General features: G+C 40.2%; 1 protein-coding gene across 4 annotated transcripts in view; it reads left to right on the top strand.

The window, feature by feature from the left end:
* Positions 1–22,725, top strand: part of LOC134751408 (uncharacterized) — a 54,932-nt gene extending 32,207 nt beyond the window's left edge. For 2 of the 4 annotated variants that reach the window (XM_063686805.1, XM_063686806.1), the window contains 7 exons: positions 8,969–9,075; positions 11,585–11,673; positions 12,586–12,716; positions 14,516–14,623; positions 16,634–16,720; positions 18,639–19,763; positions 20,861–22,725. In XM_063686805.1, coding sequence (XP_063542875.1) covers positions 8,969–9,075; positions 11,585–11,673; positions 12,586–12,716; positions 14,516–14,623; positions 16,634–16,720; positions 18,639–19,763; positions 20,861–21,025 — 1,812 coding nt within the window. In that variant the 3' untranslated portion in view covers positions 21,026–22,725. Of the gene's footprint in view, positions 1–8,968; positions 9,076–11,584; positions 11,674–12,585; positions 12,717–14,515; positions 14,624–16,633; positions 16,721–18,638; positions 19,764–20,860 lie in introns of those variants that run through there. The other 2 variants (XM_063686807.1, XM_063686809.1) reach the window with 2 other exon arrangements.
* Position 22,726: the final 1 nt, after the last annotated feature.

The raw sequence follows: 22,726 nt of genomic DNA, 5'->3' as shown, positions 1-22,726 counted from the left end.
GCACCTTTTTTCCTTAGACTGTATCCATCTATTACGGAGTTATATCTATCTTTGCTGTAGGTAAATTGTTTTTGAACTACCTTTCTAGCTAGGTGGGCACTAACTAGGCAGGATTGTCTAGACAAAGCAAACACTTTTGGTGGATCCATAAAAAATATTATGCACAGTCATGGGCACCGACGGTGTAAGGCTTTGCACCCGTATCTCATTAATATGTAATTAAGTAAATAGCATGTACTAAGGTGTATGAGGCGTATCGTGTATCTGAAATATTATGTACTAAATAAAGTAGTGTACCGATGCTTAATATGTTCTCGTCTTTGTCTCGTTATCCACCTAAACTCTCCTGCGTAAACAAACTTTTTCTTAAGCTTTGATGTCACCTCTATCTAAAAATAATAAATTATAGTCTAGGTACTTACCCTTTGGGCTCTGGATTCATAGTTTCGGCTGACTATAGGTACCAGAAGACTAGTAAGGAACAACATAGTGTCATAATCACTTCTCAGTTCACTTTTCTCAAACTTTTCTTTCAAACTATTTAAGTAAGAGTTTCCTTAAACTCGTGCATGAAATTTAATTTCTCTCTTTAAATATTTTACAACTTTGGGTTTTCACGTTATATGTAATAGTTAATTAGAGTCAGACCAAGATAATTAACTCTGCAGCAAAAACAAAGTATGGTGATGGTAAATATGATGTCTATAACGACACTCCCTCACTTTGTTCTGTTAAACTCGGCGCAAAAGCTGACACGGAGTCTACAATGTTACTGCATCGCCTAAATAATTACCTAAGACTCGTAACAAAGTAATTGTGGCTATAAAAGTGACGTCCATCATAACCAAATGAAACGCGAATTTCATGGCCTATTTTATTAGCTATCGCATATCGATATCGATGCACCTACGACGCTAAAACTATTCATAATGATATCATATAGTCAAACAATTCACACAGTGACAGTCATTATGAAAGTCGCTAGGGACCTCATACATAATAGTACATTGTGATACAAGTGTGAAAAGTTGGTCATCACACACGAGGCGATATTGTGCGCGCGAGCTGTAAGCGAGCGCTCAATAAGAAAGCCGATGTGTGTAATGACCAATGCACACACGTTTCATACGAAGTTTTTCAACACAATTGCGAGGAAAAAAATAAACTTTCATATTAATCAAATTTTAATTGTTAAAACAGTTAGTAATCTGTCATTCTGCCGGCCGCCCCTCGCCCCGGCCGCGGGCGGCGGGCGGGCCGGCCGGGCCGCGGCCGGCGGTCGGGGGGCGCCGGCGCCCGCCAGCCCGCGTGGTAAAATCTAGGTACTCGACCAATTTAGGAAGGCTCCGTTTTCATACATATTTTTAGCAAGTTACCTTCTTAAGTCAGTCGGATAATATAATGGAAAGGCACGAGTGTTATAATATACTAAAAAAGCACACGCGTGTTGGATTATGAGCCAAAAATCGGTGGAATAAAAACGTCGTTTTGAGCAAGTGTGTTGAAAAACACTGAATAGACAACGTAGTACAAATTCGTTAGAACCATCTTGAAGGTCCAATATAAAAGTTTAAAATAGATTGTTGAATATGTACCTACAAATTTTTACAGCGTGGCTACCACCAGTTTGGCACTGACAAGAACGCTATCGAGAACCTAACTTACTTTCTATGCATCTCGCTCGTACTCGCATTAATATACATCTCGCTTGTACGGTAGCCAGGACGTATATGTCAGTTTTATTTATTTATTTATTTATTAAGGAGACAACACAGAAAACATACATGGGATGAACAAAGAACTTAAAATAGCATAAATGTCCTTAAATACAGATGCTTCCATAAACGTATCTCACTGGGAACATATATATGTATACTTTACCACTTAACTTACTTAACTAACTTTTGAGACTGTCAGTGACTCATGGTACGGGTACTGGGGGTCTTAGGAGGGTAAGTAATGTGAAGGTACTCGGGGTTTAATGTTACACTAGCTTGTTCGAGGCAAACGCTTGATAAGCAATGTGAATTGAGTGCAACTGCAAGTTTTACGTTCTGTTTACTGCATATTTATATGCAGTTTCGTTACAAGTATCATTTGGACGTTTATGGTCTAGGTATTCTCAAATAATAGGTCTTTAAAAATGATGGGACACGTTTATAGCTTTAATTATGCGTTATTACTTAGAAGTAACTAAGCATGCACATACTTGCACTTTTAATAGGTACTTAGTACCATTTTTTATTTTATACGTAACTCCTCAGATAGGTCTTCATTGTACATTATGAAGAAGCAACGCACACAAAAACACGCCGTATCTTATACGAGTACCACCTATATAGATATGAAACCTGGGTAGAGTTGTAAAAAACCATTTTTTTTCCTCGCCATCTTCGCCTCATTCTATCTAAGTAATGCGAGGACTTAGGCCTACTGTCCACGACGCGTAGCTGCATAGACGCTGCATGAATACGCAGTGCAGCTGCCATGCAGCCCGGCGTACAGACGTTGTCCACGAAGCGTAGCGTAAGCGTATCGTAGCCTACATTTCCTTTCGTTCGTGAGAATGTCGTCCAACGATGAAGACGTTATTTTGGCTTATTATTATCTTCGAAGTCGCCGAAGACGCCTTAGATATTGGATACATCCATATATAGAAAGAAACATCAATTGTAGACTGTTCGTAGCTGCAAGAGAACTATCAGAGGATGATAACGTATTTCATTCATTTTATAGAATGAGTAAAAGGACATTCCAGGATATTTTTCACTATTTGAACAAACTTTGCAGCCCTTGCCGCCATTTTTTTCACAAAAACTCAACGTGCTATTCCTTGCGATGTAGCCCGGCGTATGACATGCAGTACGCCCAGCGGCGTGAAGCTTCCATGCAGCGTCGCTGACGCGACGTTGCCGCTCCGTCAACAGAGTTGTGCGGTTCTGTATGTAGGCTGCAAGCGTACAGCAAGCGTACAATGACGAGTACGCGTCTATGCAGCTACGCTTCCGTGGACAGTAGGCCTTACTCATTAAATTAATTACTGTGTGTGTGTGCAATTGATTCTAAATTGAAATGGATTTTTCTTTCAATAATTTATAATATTTTTAACTACACGTATGAATCGACGAATTATTATTTAACGTTACTATCACTGGAGGACTAATTTAGTAACACATGGTAACACAAAGTATCACGTAACGCGTAAGAGCCGCGATCGCGTGAAACTAAATGGAACAGTCCTTGAATGAATTACTATTCTCTAACAGAAAAGTACGAGTGTAGGGTGACCAGATTTTACATTTCCATTTTAAGTCCAGAGGAAAATTTGATTTTGTATTAAGCAGAGCCGTCATGCAAAAAAAAGGTGACTTCAAATCTCGCTTTGCACTCATTTGTCGTAATGATTCTAGTAATGAAAAAAAAAATGCAATAAAAGTAACGTATATTTTTAGTATTTTGTATGTTTGTCGAATTTAGTGCTTGGGTTTAGCTCTTTGAAAACCAAGGGCGTCCAAAAAGAGTCGCAAATTGCTCGTTAGCATTAATGACAACTATAGACATTTTGAACATTAATTCATGAGTGCTTGCTTGATTTGTATGAAAGTTTAGCAGTGTCGGCATAGGTAGCATTTATACGTCATTATGACGTCACTGGCGTCACTTTGCTGTTAGATATAATCATATTTCGGCCGAAGGTTCGATTACCGCTAAAAACTGCCAAATTATTCAGCCGCGCTGAAACTGTATTTTTGATAGGGTTTACATTTCAGCAAATTTCGGCAAAAATCACATTAGGTACAGCCAAGGGCATAAATATATATACATTCCCAAAGTTTCAAAAATATGTGTATGCTCTTACACCTTAGACAATAAAGTGGTGTTCACATATTTTTGAGCCATTTGTCTGGATCGATATTTTTGCCTTCGACTGTACAGCTGAAGGATCGGTTTCGGTCGAAACTAGAGCACAACCTTCGTTTTCGGATTCGGCAAAAAAACCGATTTCAGATGGACAATAACGTTTATTAGGTAAATTCGACACTTAATTTTCAATTTTATATAACAAAAATCCTTTTAGAACTTACTGGAATGGTCACTCTATGCATCCCTAATTACATTATAGAAACTCGTGCAGTTCAGTTCAGATATACGCGCCCTCCACTTTCCTGACTACGGCAAATTTAAAATAAAGGGTTATGATTTTAACAGCTATTGCATGTGTGTAAGTTTGAATTAATGACATGAGTGACGACAGACATTTTTTTATAGAAATATAATGTTAAGATCCACACTAATACTATAAATGCGAATGTCTGCAGTCTGTCCGTGTTACCTCTCTTCACGCTTAAGCCGCTGAACCGATTTAGTTGAAATTTGGCATAGAGATAGTTTGGTTTGGAATTGAGATAATTAATGAATTGCCTGATAATTTGTGTAAGCAATTAAGCAATGCTCAAATAAAATGATTGCCATTAGACTTTATCCAGGCGCTATTCTTACTCTAGCTGCGGTTACTAAGTCCACGCAGACGAAGTCGCGGGCAGAAGCTAGTATAATAATATGGGGCATTTTCTAAGAAAAGGGACCTTATTGTCGATGGCGCTTACGCCGCACAGCGTCGCGCGGCATTATATGTATAGGAGCATCGTTAATAATGGCGTAAGCGCCATCGACAATAAGGTCCCTTTTTATAGAAAATACCACATATGTAGCCTTCTGCTGACACCCTGAAGTTAATCTTATAAATAAGAACCTCTTACCCTATCGACTTGGCCTATAATTTTCGTTGAGTCAGCGTTTGACTCTATGCCACTGTGTTTTTATGCGGATCGTGACATTACTTTAGAACTACCTATCAATATTAATCATTCAGCGAGGAAATGCTGCCAGCATCCTCGGCACCATGCCACGGGGGCCCATTTTAGATTTAGATTTTTAGTTTTAAAGTAGTTTCAGTTTAGTTAATTGTAGTTTATCTGTGTTAGACTTATAATTATATACCATCATTCATTATCATGAAACTAATTTTGTATTTAGCTAAAACGTCTGCAAACGATACCACAACGAATGAATGAATGAATGAATAATATTTATTTCAGATTAATAAAAATCGCATTTAACTGATTTGCAAGACCGAAGTGATCCCATAAGTGTTCCGTTTGTCAAAACAAAGTTTTGCACGGAACACTAAAAATTCATGTTCTTGTTAGCACACATATGTCAACAATGCATTGAAATAAAGGAGAAGTGGTGGCGCAACTTACCCCGATAATTAATTAATTCACTGGTTCTGATACTTCTGCAGATGGGTCCTTGTGGAGCGTCCACGGAATGGCACGGCGGCACTTGGGGATCCCCTTTGGTTTTCTTTCCTTTTATATTCTTACATGCACGCGTTCTTATTAGAACAAATTTCATTGATATGTGTCATGTGTCACTCTTCTTTTTTCCTCCAAGGAGGTCAGAATATACTTAATAATAAAGGTTTTATATGTGGCGCAAACAAGTGGAAACTCACTGTCTCCATTTCGGGGTTTTATTTATGGAAGGTAGAGGTAAGGAAATGAATCTTCATGTATCAAAAAGTGACCGTAAGTAAACAGTAAATAGGCGGCGCCACTATACACTGAAGTACCTAGACCATACACCTATAGTATTTTATATAGATGTGCACCCGTGCGACCGTGAGGGACAGAACATAATTACGCAATGCTACAAAATTAAAAACACGTTTTAACATTCCTGACAACATACCAGAAACAACCTACGTAATTTGGTCGGGTTATTTGCTGCCCCTCCCCCATTTTATCTCTACATTATTATACCCCTATGGTTCATGTCATAGAGTCTCCTATATATTACAATACCCTTTGTTCTCAGAGCCTAACTAGCGCCACCGGAGAGATTAGGAACTATTATTTTAAAGCTGCCCGCGCAGCATGGTTTCCCCTATCACTAAGTCCGTCACTTTCGCACTCACATACTTGTTAGAACGTGACAGGCATGGTGTAAGCGTACCGTGCTACGACTCCTGAAAGCGGTCACTTTTGCCATAAGAGATTGGCATCCTTTCTATACCATCCATAGTTTTATTTCAAAGCGTCTGTCAAAATTACGAGAAGATGTTATGGATGGTATAGAAAGGATGCCAATCTCTTATGGCAGAATTGTTGCAAAAGTGACCGCTTTCAGCTTTAAATAATAGTTCCTGATCTCTCCGGTGGCGCTAGTTAGGCTCTGGGACATGAGTATAACATGAACCAACAAATAACCCGACCAAATTACGTAGGTTGTTTTTGGTAGTATTTCGGTGTATGGTGGCGCCGCCTAATTACTGTTTTTTGATGGACACTTTTCATACATAGAGATTTGGCTCCTTTATATAGTCTCCATGGAAGATGTGTTGTCCGATTGAGTTCAAATTTAACATACCTACGTAACTTCCATGGACAGTCAGCAGCAGAAGATGCTAAGCAGGCAAAGTGTTCAAAATGATCTTGACGCGACGTTATTGTTAAGAGAATAAGAGTGCTGCTGCTGACTGGACAATGCAATGTTATGCCCCTTGCTGAACGGAGGTGGGCTAATGGCCATATCTAGACACATTTTATTAAAATAACGGAAGCTCATTATGGCTTGATATCATTTTAAAAACAAATTGAGGAGTACCTAGTAAAGCCTGACCAGTAATACATATATGATCATGCGCCATGTTGCGGAATTTCATTGGAACTAATTTCTTACACTGGCAATAATTTTTATGAAAGATTGTCACTGTGGTCAGTGTCTTGTGGCGGTTTACTTGAATAATACTTAAGTGTTGATTATTAAAATTTAAATAAAAGTATACTTGTCAATAAAAGTAAGATTTTATATAGTTTTTATACAAAAAACAGTAACATAAGTACGAGTTGTGTATTTTTTTATAAAAACTTACAAACGTCGTCATACGCCATGTCACCAACCATTTTAATTAAAGTCGAATTTGCCTCTATTCTACTGCGCATGCACAAACTCAAGAGCATGAGTGTCATCTCACCTTTACTTGAGAGTGAAAGAGATGCAATTACATCCCACATAGCGGTATCCCCGTCTTTCAGAGCTATACTTTTTTTAATTATATTTTTATGATTATGGCTCAAGTCATCGTTTCTTAATTGTATTACGGAAGCTTAGCCGGTGAGTTGGCTTAGTTTTAATTTAGTGTTAGACTTTAGGTTAGAGCTAGATAGACTGTTGAGATGTGAATTTAGTAGGTATAAGAAAATTGCGACGAGTTAACTAGAGTAGTAAGTTCGGTAAAAAAACTTTTTCCTTTTGTAATAATATTATGTAAATTTTAAACACTGGCTCGTACTTGAATGAGTTTCGTTATTGACCTACTACTAGCTTTTCGATGAGGAATTTCAATTCTTTTTTAGATTTGGAAATAAATGTTAACATTTTTAATAAATGCTCTTTACTCTATGACAATGTTGGTTTCCTAATAAATTAAAGTTTCTATTAATGCTGTCCGCGCGGCAATTCCGTGCATTCGGAGGTCGAGGAAGTGGGAGGGTGTGCGCTGCGCCCGTACGTACTTACAAAATGACACCACTCTGTCATGACGCCCAACATTCCTAACATTCCTCAGCCGTGCACGGAATTCGCGCGCGGACAGTAGATGCAATCTCAGTATCCTCAGTAGGACGTGGACTAGAATCGAAGCCATATTGCTGAAGCCTTACTTTGTGGCCTTGTCCTTCTGATTTGTAGTTTACATTCACTGCAATCCTATAAAATACTTAGTTGCAGGTATTATTGCATTTGCCACCTTGCACCCCTTTTTACCCCCGTGGGGGTACACCGGGTACACGTGTACAGATGTAGTGCATAATAATTGTTTTCCTTCGTATTTCCACGGAAACGTATTTGTCTTGCTATTTCAGTCAGTCTCGGTACAAAAAGTATTGACGCTAATTGAAGCAGCATGACAAATACGAACGTTTCCGAGAAAATACGATGGAAAACAATTATGCACTCAACGCTATGTACTTCTTAATTGTCGTACTGTATCGGGTGAAGTACTTTGACACAATTTTAATGCAACATATGTAATACATACGATGTGGCTGTACTTAATAAATAAAATAAAAATGCACTACATTTGTAACAACATTTTAGACGGGAATATTGTTTCGTTTAATAATTTTAACTTTAAACGTGTTTGCTACGTTGTAAGTTAATTTTGTACATTTCCGTAAGAAAAAATATGTCCAGCGTCTATTTCCCGAAATACGTTGCAAAAATGTAGGTAGGTACTTACCTACCTATTTTACCTATTTATAGCTTTCCTTCATCAAACATCTGTTCTATAAAAATGCATTGACCTAAGTAACATAAAATCGTACCATAACATTATTCTTTATTGCTCATCTCAATAAACGAAAACGGTATTAGGAGGGCATTTTTCTGTAGAAGGATACACTCGATTTTTTTAAGGTATTAAGTAAATTTAATGTTATTTCTACTCAGAATCATGAGCTGATCCAACCTCCTAGGAGAAAAAAAAATGTCCCAAAATTGTCATACATTTTACGTACTCTCCATTTCGTTACCGCCGTACAAAGTGTTTGAAAAATGGTAACGGAATGGAAAAATAAAACGGGCCGCTTTTTTTTCTCCTAGTAGGATCGAAAGAGCTCGTGACTTTCAATAGGAAAAACATTAAATTTACCTACCTTAGAAAAAAAGTCGAGTGTATTTCTTTACAAAAAAATGCCCAGGTAACAATCAGCATGAAAGGTTGTCAGTATTTTATATTTAAGAACTAACCGCTGCTATTACCGAAAGTAATTCTAATAAATACATTATTATGTATACGAGAGTTAATCTAATAAAGTTTGTTCTTTTTTTATGTTTCTTTTACACTTTGCTTACGTACATTAGAAAATAAATAAACTTATTATAATATAATTATCTGTTGCAGGTGTTACTCGACGCATGGCGCGTGCGCTGGGGCAAGATGTCGGGCATGACGGGCGCCAGCATGCTGCGCACGCGGCGCAAGGATGTCAACCTCAAACCAAACCGGAAGTGAGTAGCGTGTTGAGGATGTCAACTTCAAACCCAACCGAAAGTGAGTAGCGTGTTGTGGATGTCAACCTCAAACCAAACCGGAAGTGAGTAGCGTGTTGAGGATGTCAACTTCAAACCCAACCGAAAGTGAGTAGCGTGTTGAGGATGTCAACCTCAAACCCAACCGAAAGTGAGTAGCGTGTTGAGGATGTCAACCTCAAACCCAACCGGAAGTGAGTAGCGTGTGTCAATCAATCTAATACTAGGCGAGGGAGGCTACCGCGAACATCGAAGTGTCGGCTGCTTGCCTTTAAGGCCTTTAAGCGATAGAATGATACAAATAAATAGATGAAGCTTTAATCGAATTTAAACTGTTGTGAGACATACTAACATTAAATCATTTTACGGTTTAGACTCACTTGTTTTAGTCACTCGCGCGACATGTTTTGGAGAGCGTAGGTCTCCTTTCTCAAGCACTAATAGTGCGAGCAGCGTTCACGACGACCGTGTATTGCGTACTGCCGCTGCCGCGCGCCGCGTCGCTCGCTGCGCGCGCGCCGAGAAAACCGGTTGGGGGAGGTCTTGCGCTATCGTTGTAGGCGGGCACAGTGGTGTGTTTGGGTTTGGGTCACCTAACACTTGTAGCGCTACACAGCACGAACTCACTATGTCCACTACACTGTCACAACACTCACCGGCATTCTGCTGAGGAATCACAGGCTTCCATGCTGGCGGCACAGCCCAGCCGCTATCCCGATTGAAATTAGGGCGCCGCCCAAACTCGATCTCTTCACGTATTTTACGTGGTACGTAGCATTTTTCTCGTACCAGTAATCTCGCCTTGCCAAACCGAAGATAGTGCGACGCGCCTGTATCTAGGGCGTGCTCTGCCACTGCGGAGATGCTGCATTCCATCTTCTTTACACTCCGTATGCGTTCTAACAGTCTAGTGGACACGTTGCGTCCGGTTTCTCCTATGTAGGATTTACCGCAGTCGCATGGTATCTCATAGACGCCCGGGTTACCCAGCGGATCCTTGTCCTTTGGAGAGCGCAGCACATTTCTAATCTTTACATGAGGACGGAAAATTGTCCTAATGCTAAACCTCCGGCGTAATAGGCGTCCAATTTCGTCCGTCACTCCCTTAATGTACGGTAGGTACGCAGGTGCTCTCTCCGCTGTATGCTTCTTTCGCAACGCTGACGAACCTGCTGCACGCTGGCTCTGTCTCCAACCATACCCATTCCTCTCTAACACATGTCGTACATGTCGCAGCTCGCCTTGCAGATATTGCGGATCACAGAGACGCAAAGCTCTGTTAATCAGTGCACGTGGGACTGACGACAGAACATGTCGCGCGAGTGACTAAAACAAGTGAGTCTAAACCGTAAAATGATTTAATGTTAAGATGAAGCTTTAATTTTCGAGTTTTGCGATTACAGTCCATTAACGCCAGATCAATACAAGTTGCGGAAAGTTTTAAATGAGTTGGAAAAGTTCTTGGATATTTCAGGAAAATTTCACAGGATACGAAATAAGCATTCATTTCGGAAATGGAAAATTGCGATTCCTATACTAAATATGAGTTTCCGTAATTTTTCCATGTGGAAATTTCTCAACTCTGGAAACTCCGACGGCTCATCAGTAGATCTACTTGTACGGCTACCACCAGTTTGACACTGACATTCGCTAATCGCTAGCATGTTAGTAACTTACTTTCTATGCATCTCGCTCGTACTCACATATGCGACATGTACGAGTATAGAAAGTAAGTTTCGCAGACGTTAGCGAATATGTAAGTTTGACACTGCTAAGGCAGTCGTGGCAAGGCTACTGATGACTAGCAGTCTTAGCACGGTACGCTTATCACCATGCCTGTCTCGTTCTAACAAGTATGTGAGTGCGAAAGTGACGGGCTTAGTGATAGGGGAAACCATGCTGCGCGGGTAGGAGGATATAACTAAACGGAGACACAACGTCTGTAATTTTCTGTACAAAAAAGCCTACCGATTTTTGCGGGGGAGGGGAACGACAAATGTATGCGTAACGTCAAAATAGCCATGTCAGATAAACGTCAGTCCATACATTGTATATGACCATTGGCCGACTATTTTCGACAGAGAGGGAAACGCCTGTTAATGGCTACTCCGTTTGGTTATATCCTCCTAGATTGATGATGATCCTGATATACTGCGTGTACCGTAAAACGGGGTGGCTTTAGGAAAACTTGGGGCTACTTTGAAAGTTTTAAAACGGCCATAAAATTACTATTATTCGTTATTTGCTGAAACTGTTCATGTAACTAGTAAGATTACTCTATATATTGATGTTCACCTATATTAAAAAATCTCGCATAAAAATTTATTTATGGCTTAAAAACTAAACTTTCAATTAAATTCAATTTATTTATTTATAAGACAACAATGGCCCATAATGGTTAGTAACAATCAAAGACAAAAGGGTTTCAAAGTCGCCCCTGCATTTGAAAGTCGCCCCGTTTTACGGTACCTATTATTTGACTTCGCAGGTTGGACCGCAAGTCGTCGCGGGGCATGCTCTTCGAGAACGAGGAGCTGCGTCTGCGCACCATCAACATTAACGCGGAGGTCGAACGAGGTATGATGGTATGGTTACTATCAGTGTTGGCCAACATTAATTGCAATTAACCATTAGCCAGTACAAATGGAACCGTAAACAGTAACGGACGGTTACAGTTACAGTTTACGGATCAATTTATAAGTCGTATGTAATGGTTAATTGCAATTAACGTTCGGCCAACACTGGTTACTATATAAAAATACTAGCGACCCGCTCCGGCTTCGCACGAATGCAATGCTGATGTATTACATATAAACCTTCCTCTTGAATAGTGCTATTTAAAAAAAACGCGTCAAAATCCGTTGCGTAGTTTTAAAGATCTAAGCATACATAGGAACAGACATCCATCCAGACAGCAGGAAGCGACTTTGTTTTATACTATGTAGTGATTACAAACAGTGCTCAGCTCTCCTGATCAAGTCTATCTCCGAAAATATATCTTAGATCGAATTGCCACGACTTTGCTGAAAAATCAAGCAAGTAAATAATAAAATTGTAATCAGGCCGCGGAGGTTTTATCTGAGAAAACATATAACCTGTGGTATGATATATTTACCCAAAGAACACCGTGGTCGGGTCGAGGCAATTTTTTTTATGTTTAGCATTTAAATGTTTTAATTCTAAATGTAAGTTGGGGCAGATGGCCCGGTGTTGGCCACCTTAGCGCCCTTATTGGCTAGAAAACTATAATATTAAAATAATCTTTTGTTTTAGTTTTTGCATTGTATGGTAACGAATTGAGTTTGTAATGATATACATATAACGAATAAATTTATTTTATACTAAATAAGTTTAGTGTTTAGACAATAAATGGCCAAAACCGGGCCAGTGTCCACAACCGGGGGCATCTGCCTTAAGATGTTAGTCAGTAAGATGTATACATGGCGTTCGATGCCAGAAAATAATTTAGTCTTGCAATGTCTCCAACAGGGCAGTCAGACATAAAGAAGTTAAAGCGAGAAAACGACCAGCTGAAGCGAGAAATCTCGGCGCTTCGTTACGAGTATGACCGTCTTGACCGCCTGCTGCGTGACCGAAAATCCTCGCCTGATAACTCTGACGTAAGCACTTACAATAAAGTCACAAACGTGAGATCTTTATCCCGACTACGGTAAAGGTTATGTCTCCAACTATTTTGAACCGACTTTGTACGAGGACAAGGTCTTTTTACGAAAAAACCTTTGTCGAGTTTAAGTTTTTCAAAAGTTTTTCTTCTTGTTTCTGTGCCTAATGCATATGTTTGTAAAAAACCACCACTAATTATACTATCCAAATGTTGCTAGGGGAAAACAGTCATAAATATCTTTTTTAAAGTCCTCTTAATCATTCCTTCCCAAGCCCTCTTCGGTATCTAATCCTTAAATCTTTAAGAATGGGATATGGGGATGGGTACCTACCTCATGCACCTGCGGCCACATTAAACGCCCGGGCCCGGACCTTTCTAGCGTGAGTCTTCCTAAACTTTTGAGTTTTCTCCACCTTATCAGTCAGCCCAGCCTCCGACCGTCTGTACTCGAGTTTTGCCGATCGCATTTGGCAACCGGCCAAGGGACAGAAGGCTAACGACCGGCGGTCCCTTGACCTATATGGGTAACGCTAACGAGTATTCTTTGTACTGAGTGATAAAAGTTAAAAACAGTCCGTCAAACGTTAACCGATGTGATTGCTACGTATACCTTCAGATCTTAAAGCGATATAAAGTTTAAAGTCTCAGGGTAAATGCGTTAGGATCTAAAAGGACAGCAATCGGTTTGGAATTGGATGTCATTGAATCTTTACGCCTCATGTAGAAAATGAGACCACCCAATGTCGCTCAGGTTTAATTTTTTTGCGAATTGATGAAAAATCTATCAAAACGGAATATTCAATACGCTAAAAGATATTATGTATAGGTTAATAAAGTACGTTACATCTTTTATGATTTGCATTAAGTACAATTTGCACTTGTGTGTCGCCATCACTTGTATGTGTCGTGCGGTGTGCCATCTAACAGTCGGAAAGCGCACTACGTATTCCGTGACTTTGATTTCCATAGCGATATGAACTGTAGTTGCATGTAAATAAAGCACAGTTTGCTTTGGCAGGACAGCGCGTCTGTGTTGTGCGTGTTCCATGAGTTCTACAACCTTGATCTTCATTGCGATGTTAACTCTATTTGTATGTGAATAAAGCACAGTTTGCGTTGGCACAGCAGCCCATAAGTATGAATATGAACTACGTATTCCATGGCCTTGATTTCTTTAGCGATATGAACTGTATTTGTATGTATATAAAGCACAGTTTGCGTGTAGTGTTACATGACCTTGATTTTCATTGCAATGTGAACTTAATTTGTTTGTAAATAAAGTACAGTTTTCATAAACAGCGCGTCTGTATATAGTGCCTCTTCCATGAGTTCCACAATCTTGACTTACATTGACCGGGATATAGACAGTGGATTTTAAATACATTTATTTACATACAAGATATATACAGTGGTACTACGTAAACGAAATTAATAACTAGCTTAAATCTAAAATAGGCCCTTGAGGCATTGTACCAAGGATGCTGGCGGCATTTCCCCGCTGTATCGCAATGCTGATACGTTGTGCGAGAAAGCCGCCAGCTCTTCGGTCACCAGTTACGTCAACCAGACGCTTCGCGATTTCTGCAAACAACTTATGCGCGCTGGGACCCCATGGACCTAGAGTTTCAACTCCAAATGGAACGAAATGATACTCTCTACCGAGGCTCTTATATTTATTACGTTAATTACAATGGACAGTGGATTACCTTTTGAATTGTTTATGTGCTCCCGATATTCCACAATCTTGATTTCAACTCTATTTGTATGTAAATAAAGCACAGTTTGCGTTGGCAGGACAGCGCGTCTGTATGCAGTGCGTGTCCAGAATGCGCAAGTGTCGGATCCGGGAGGGTGTTCCATGACCTTGAGGCTGTTCCTGAGGAGGGAGAGGAGGGGAATAAAGTAAGGATACTTTATATTTAAGGACAACTGAACTAAACTTTTCTATGAACCGTGGTATGATAACAGAATAACAAGATGAGTACTTACTGAAAAATATAGTAGCATCACTTTTGACACCTAAAGTAGGTGCTCCTCACGTTTTGTAGAAACTGAATTGTCATTGCCATACGTAAGCGGTTGGCAATCTACAGTGTAGTTACAGCATAACGTCAGGTGACAATCTAAACTCACCAATTACTACCACAATTTTATAACCAATACGGTAATAAACAAGGTAGATTTTAGTTTAATATTTGTTTAGCAACTAGTATGTTGGTTCTTACACGACGATAACCTTACTGCGCTTCAGGGTGTATCAAAACCAGTTCAAAAGCAAAACAAATTGCTGTTAGATCTGAATTGGGCTCCAGTCTTAAATCTTGATTACGATGAATGAACAATATCTGGTTGAGAAAGTTATAAATGTCTATTATTATTCATAAAAGGTTTTCCTTTCTCCCATGCTCGTTAAATAAGTCCTTACTATGTGTTAAAGTGTATCCTAAAAATCAGACGGAAGCTGCGTTCTGCATGGCATTTGCAACGGCAAATCTTTAATGTTATTTTTAGGGTTCCGTACCTAAAGGGTAAAAACGGGTCCCTATTACTAAGACTCCGCTGTGCGTTTGTCTGTCACCAGGCTGTATCTCATGAACCGTGAACAGTTGAAATTTTCACAGATGATGTATTTCTGTTGCCACCATAAAATAAACCGCAGCCAAAAATAACACTAGACCCTACTCATAGTGTTGTGTTCCTGCCGGTGAGTAAGGTTGCCAGAGCTCAACGAGGGAGAGGAGTGTTAGGGTCGGCAACGCGCATGTAACTCCTATGGAGTTGCAGACGTATGTACATAGGCTACGGAGACTGCTTAACATCAGGTGGGCCGTATACTTGTTTGTCACCGACGTAGTATTAAAAAATAGGATAAAATAAATATTTAAGTGGGGCTCCCGTACAATAAACGTGATTTTTTTGCCGTTTTTAGCGTAATGGTACGGAACCCTTCGTGCGCGAGTCCGACTCGCACTTGTCCGGTTTTTTATTAAAATATGTCGTTTATAATGATACTCCCTCACTTTGTGCTGTACAAGTCGGTGCAAAGTTAGCTTAGACAGCCTCTTTGTGAGCTCACTATTTTCTTAATTTAATGTAAAAGCAGAGTACCTAGTAGGTAAGTAGCAAAATACACTGGTTTTGAGAAGAGAATTCTAACTGCAAATGAAGTTCGCAGAATGGACTCAAAACAAAACGCAATCAAAACAAATTCATTCATAACGTCCTCACTAAATCTGGTGAGATGAGTAACCCGGAACCCAGAACATTGTATTACGTTTTCTAAGAACAATGCTGGTAGGCTGGAACATTTACCTACACCCTACATCATATATGTAGACGACTTAGAACTTTATGGCAGTTGGCATAAGTTCTAAAATATAGGTAGGTTTATTATAATGGTAGAGATGTACAGAGGAATAGTCGGTAGCAATTAGCCACGTGCTCGAATTTTCCAGAGCATACATCGCTTACATCTGAAAAAGATTAGCGACTAATGATGTGCCGTCGGAATGTTTCCAAAATTGCGAAATTTTTGGACACTTGTTATATTTTTGTGTAAGTAGGAATTAAAACTCCCTTATTGATTCCTGTGAAATTTTCCTAGAAATTTTCTACGTTTTTGGAAGCTTTCCGAATCTTGCATTGCACCTCTGTAGCCACTAAAATCGTCTCTCTTTTCCCAAAAAAAGGACGTCATAACGAGACAAATGTTTCACCTAATGCGGTTAAAAGTACCTAATGACTTACTATTGAAATTAACTGTGGCGAAACTACCGTATGATTTTTATATTGACATGCTCTGTAGCCTAATCGGCTTTTGTTTAAGCATTCTTACGCTTTTTGAAAAGTATTAATAATAAAAATTTGACGTAACGCTATTATTTAAATTATTAATATGTTCTTAAACATCAGAAAAAGCAAGCACACGGAAAACCACGGATTCCGCCCACACCTAAGCAAACACGTCGCAGGGCTAATAAAGGCTCAACACAGACCTTCGTACGTATGATTTGTGACAATTGTGACCCTTGAGTTTGCGTTTGTAGAGTGCTAGATTAGTTAGTTTACAGCCTATTATAGTGTGATGTTCAGGAAAGCTGAAATTTAAAAATTAAACGGTAAGCAGATACTTATATATGTGAACATAATCTTCCTCGCGTTGTCGCGGCTTTTTGCCACGGCTCATGTGGGTCCGCTTGGCAACTAATCCCAAGAATTAGCATAGGTACTAGTTTTTACGGAAGCGACTGCCACCTGACCTTCCAACTCAGAGGGAAATTTTTTGGGCTTACTATACTATACGAATATCCAGAAGCCTAACAATTTAGAAACTATTGAGAAACAAAAACTTTCTTTTAACATGGATGATTTGGATAAATTCATGTTGTCCTCCGTCGTATGAATAGTTATTTTGTGTGCGAGTGTTTTTTGGTTTCGTTTTCGCAGCGTTTTTTTAACCCGAGTGATCCCTCTGCCTATTTTCACAACACCTAACTCTTGACGCATCGACAAGCTTCCGACAGCCTCAAAATAGAGTCCATTAGGCAACCCATAACGATCCAAACTCATCCTTATTGCATGGGAAAAGAAAGTCCTAGCTATGTGAGTCAAGGGCGCAACAAAATATAACACCTAATGTAAGATTATAAATAAATTTAGTCGAGTCTCGGCCGCGCGCGCGTCTGTTCCTATGTGACAGTGATTTTAATGTGTTTACTAAATCGTGCGAAATTTTGTAACCATGGGATTTCAAGTGGTCCATAGGATGTTGATTTGCTGTCAAAGTGAAGTGATGAGTTGAATTGGCATATTTATGTTCAGTGTCCATGTTATTATCTTGAGGGTACGTATTTTTGGTGTAACGACCTGTCATGCAGTTTCAGTGTATAAAGTTTCTAACTGTCACGATAGCTGTCAAGAGCAATTTTTTTAACAGCACATTAGATTAAAGTAATTGATGTCGTCTTTAAGGTCTAGAATTGTGCAGCACAGACAGAACGGAAATATTTTTGCGTGTAGGATTCACAAGTGGTATAGTGAAAATGAATCAGCTATGACTGTGCAAATAACATCTGCTAAAATTTCATTACAGTATAAAAACTTCGATTTAGCTGAAGATATTAAACTGAAGCTATTTTATTTTTGTAGTACATCCCCATCTGTTTCTATTCTAGTAGGTAAATATAGTTCGTACTCCCATCTTAAATACCGGCAACGCACTTGCAACCCCTCTACTGGTGTTGCAGGTATCTATGGGCACCGTAATTGCTTACCTTCAGGAGATTCGTCTGCTCGTTTGCATCTTATATCATACAAAAAATATTTGAAATTGAAGAGTGTCTTTTCAAAAGGACTTATTCTTGTATGGAAATAAGAATAATCAACAAAGAACGAAAAAATACCGTTTTGGTTCCCATACAAAACCGGTATCCGATCCCTAGCGTCAACAACATAAAATAGGTACCTACACTGAATATGAAGACGTTTTGTGAGGTCTCAAATCCACCTGTGCCTTTGGCCTATTTCCACCAAAATAAGTCTGCAAAACACGTACCGACGTCTAGATCATTGCTTTAGCATTCAGGCCGGCGACGTGACGAGCCGTCATAAAGTTCTGGCGGGTCGTAAATAATATCCGTCCGTCCGTCATAAACTCGTTACTAGTCCCGTGACAAAACTGTAGAGACGAAAACACGGTACGTAGAGCAACTGGAATTTGGAAAATATTGCAATTGATCTATACATTGTATAGTCGTTCGATTTGTAGCTGGCCCCGAACGGCTTTATCCTTTGTCTATTGTTAAGTAAAACTGCACGTGCTACTACCTACCAACATTTGCAACGTTCAGAACCACCATTAAATTTGCAACGTTCACAATTGCATTTTATCAATTCATACAAAAACGCTATTTTCCAGAGCGGCGTTGAGTCCCCGTGCACATGCGACGATTGCCAGCAACCCGAAGACATTCCCATAACCAAGCAGCCAACCAGCACGCAGATGACGCCCATGATGCCCAACGCTGCACCCAACACACAAACCCAACCCGAGCGACCCGTCGACGTCCTCATCCACGACAACCAAGAACCACAATACTTCCAAAGCGTCACATCACCCCCCTACCACGTCACAACACCTCCCCCTCCCGGCTTCGTCCTCGCCCCTTACCAACCACCCCGATTCCACACCGGAGGAAACGTAGAAGACTTACTAGGAGATGTCCAAAACACACCGACGATACAGACAACATTCATTCAGCAGAATTCCGTCTTCATGTGCGAAAGAAAAGTTATGCAAAAATGCTGCTGTCAGAAACGCGAACCGGCACCAACGACGTCGCAAGACGAAAAACAGAAGTCTTATGTAACTGAAAAGAATATAGAGCTAACGTATGATTATCCGAGAAACACTCCAGTCACTGCATCTCCTAGTCCAAAATCTGGAGACGAGCACACAACAACAACGACAGAAGTAGCGAGCACAGTTGTATTCGTTGAAAGGAGGATACCAGTGAAGCCGAAAAAGTTCGATTTCTTCTTCAGATCTCGATCAGCCCCAGTTGGAGATCATGAAGAACCTATTTACGCAACAGTCAACAAATTACCAAAAAGACTAAGAAGAATGGAACTAGACAATTTAGAGAAAGAAGTAGCTTACAAATCTGGCGAACCAGATTCGTCCACGCGGACAGAACTAACGTTAAAAACCGACTCAGAATCTCAAGTACCTCACCCAGATGACGATACCAGTAGATCTGAAAGAGAAAAGTCCGTAGTCCCGCAAAGACCAGATACTCCCAAAGCGAAGAAGCGGAAAAGATTCTCCCTGACATTCAAAAAGAGGGAGAGAAAAAGAAAAGAGAAAAAGGATAAAAAGAAAGAGATGAAAAATGGAGTAGCGAAGGTGCCGGTGGCAGAGAGTGATAATGAGAGGTTGATAGATAAGGAACAGGAGAAGCCTAAGCTTTGCATGCGGCATCGGACGAGGAATACGTTGTCGTCGTCAAGCTCTGGTCCGCGGTACAAGCGGGATAGCTACCAGGTACTTTTGTTTTTTTTTATTTAGATGTTAACATCTAATAATATGCATGCATATTAATATTGCACTGAAATGAAATACTGAACTTGGCCTAAGTTCAGTTAGTAGAACAGAGTGAATGTGGTATAAATTCTGATCGTGTTTTCAGACAGTACATTTGTAATTATTTACGAGCTTAAGGGGCTGGCAACACCCAATTAATTTCCTTGAAATTGATGTTATACGCTAGACCGCCTCGGCCCGGCCCCGGCCTGGTCTAGCATGAGTCATCCTTAAAGCAGTTTTGTAAGACCGTGGCCATACTTGATACCTATACATGATTGAACGAAATCCGCTCATAGGTCCTACCAGGGTCCTACGTATAAGTACTTCTTCAGTGCGATGAAATTTAAACCATATTCAATTGGAAAAACTTGCATTTCCTTTGTTTATTTAAATTTTCAAACATAAAAAGCAACTCTATTCCCTACACTATAGTGGCAAATTTTAGGTTTTCCATTTGTCCCAGCCATACAAATGGAAAACCTACAAACTAGTGTGACTTCTAAGACAAAGGCCTCACTCTTATTTTGTCGCGTATCGCGATCTTGGGAAGTTCCCCACCAGCTCTTGTCAAGGCGTCAAGCCCGTCCCGCCATCGCCGATGAGGTCTTGGTAGTTAATAAAAAAAAACGATTACGTACTTACTGGTCCTTTTTTTTTTTGTCGGAGTGGGAATGCACTTACGCACGGTGTGTAGGACTCGCCGCTCCTTTTGGGGGGGGGGGGGGGGGGAGAATTGGCCCTACCCACTAAACCCACTCCGGCGTTTCACCCTCTTGGCCGTTCGTGAGGGCGCACTGGGATCGATACCATTCCACCACGGGTACCTACTGGTCCTGAACAACTATTTACTGAACGTCCGTTCAGTAACCTATGACGATCGCAGTTATACACGTGATAGCGTTTGTCACTTTCTGTATGTTTGATCACGAAGATATAATCACATCCATCATACTCCGCCTGCAATTGTGCTTCCCATTCTTCCCAAACCAGCCAAACTCGACGCTTGTCACTAAAGGTTGTGCAGTATCCAATACTTAAACTGTTTCTATTTCCAGGAGATGACGACATCCCACTCAGAGCATGAGCGCACCAACAGCGTGTGCTCCTCCGTCAATTCCCTGGCTTCAGCGTGCACCCACAAATCCAGGAAACTCTCCGCTCCGCCTATAGCTGACGGCTCCATACCCTGGTGCGGGTGCTGGGGTGCGGGCTGTGTGTGATAGGATATGGACCTAGTTTAACCGCCTGGTATCACTTACAAATCAAGGAAACTCTCCGCTCCGCCTATAGCTGACGGCTCCATAGCCCGGTGCAGTTGCTGGGGTACTGGCTGTGTATGATATGGACCTAGTTTCAGCTCCTGGTCGCACTTACAAATCCAGGATACTTTCCGCTGCCTCTATCGCCGACGGCTCCATACCCTGCGGGTGCTGGCTGTGTGAACTCCCTTTCAGGAAACTCCTGCCCGTTGCTGACGTATCTATGGACACCCTGTTGCGGGTTCTGTGTATGACAGCTGTGTTCTGGCTGTGTGTGACATACTGTATAGGCATAGCCGTGGCCAGAGCCGAAAATTCTGGAAACTACAAATTGTTGACGGCTTCGTACCACGATGTGGGTGCTGGGGTGCAGGTTGTGTGTGATAGAAGCTATGAACATAATTCAATTAAGATAACAAAGTATAAAATCTGCTGCGATTAAATTGGGTATCTATACTACCTATATATCTATACACATTAATGTATAAGCGGAATATTTCCACATGTTTCCAAGAACTTTCCCAACTTTTTAGATACATTATGCATATTGCACTATTGCATATCTGTAGATAGATATATTAAGAATCAGAATTCATCAGAAAAAGGTTTGAGGAAGTTTTGTAAGCAAAGGGCAGAACTTTCCCAACTTTTGGATACTTTTTGCGACGTGCACATCTGTAGATAGCCATGGATATAATAGAGATGTAGGCAAGGATTCAAATTATGTGCATCAGAAAAGGTTTCGGAAAAGATTCAGGTAAATAAATAGGTAGATAACTAGTATCAGTGCCGTGGATTTATATAGGTACCTAATGGCCAGAACTGTTGACGTCTAGGATCTATTTTATGGCTTTGTTATTCGGTCACCAATGTTTAAACTTAGGCTAGGTTTCACTTTACAGTTCACTTTACCTAGTATAGTGTGGCTACCACTAGTTTGGCACTGACATAAACGCTATCGAGAACGTAAATTACTTTCTGTGCATCTCGCCCGTACTATCATATTAGTGCGAGCGAGATGTAAAGAAAGTAAATTACGTAGATGTTAGCGTATGACACTCTCAGTGACTCATGGTACGGATATAGGTAGGTAATTCTAGCATGGACCAAATATTTGTCTGAAATTGTACATAATTTTGAGTTGATAATAGAGAAGTAGAAGAAAACACCAGGATTTTTTACTCTATTATTAAACGGTTTTGCACAACAAAAAATAGGACTAGAGGATTACCAAAACGAATCAGTTCCCTTCTGTACTGCCGTTACCTTGTGTTCCTGGTGTACTGTAATCAGTTTGACATATACTCACAAATAAAAACACTTTGAACTTTGAACTCTGATTCGTTTACAAGGTCTTCACTTGGGCTAAGAGAAACGCTTCTCTCTTTTCTGCCCGGGGCAAATAGACTAATGTAAATGTTCTTACTCCACCTGACTATACCAGCGCTGATTTGAAAGCACAATACTGTACACCTTTAGTTGAAGTACAGTATAAAATTTATACTGTATGATAGTTAATATCATACTTCAATTTGATCACAGATGAATCTTAACTGTAAACCCTTTCACGAAAGAGCTTAATCAGTTAAAGGATGGCGCAATCTTATGATAAAACATATCTGTTGTATTATGAATAAAAGATATTTATTGTACAGTTATATC

The sequence above is a fragment of the Cydia strobilella genome, chromosome 22 (genome assembly GCF_947568885.1).
Source record: "Cydia strobilella chromosome 22, ilCydStro3.1, whole genome shotgun sequence".
Classification (NCBI taxonomy): Eukaryota; Metazoa; Arthropoda; class Insecta; order Lepidoptera; family Tortricidae; genus Cydia; species Cydia strobilella.
The sequence above is the reverse complement of the archived record's forward strand: the minus strand, read 5'-3'. Positions and strand labels throughout refer to the sequence as shown.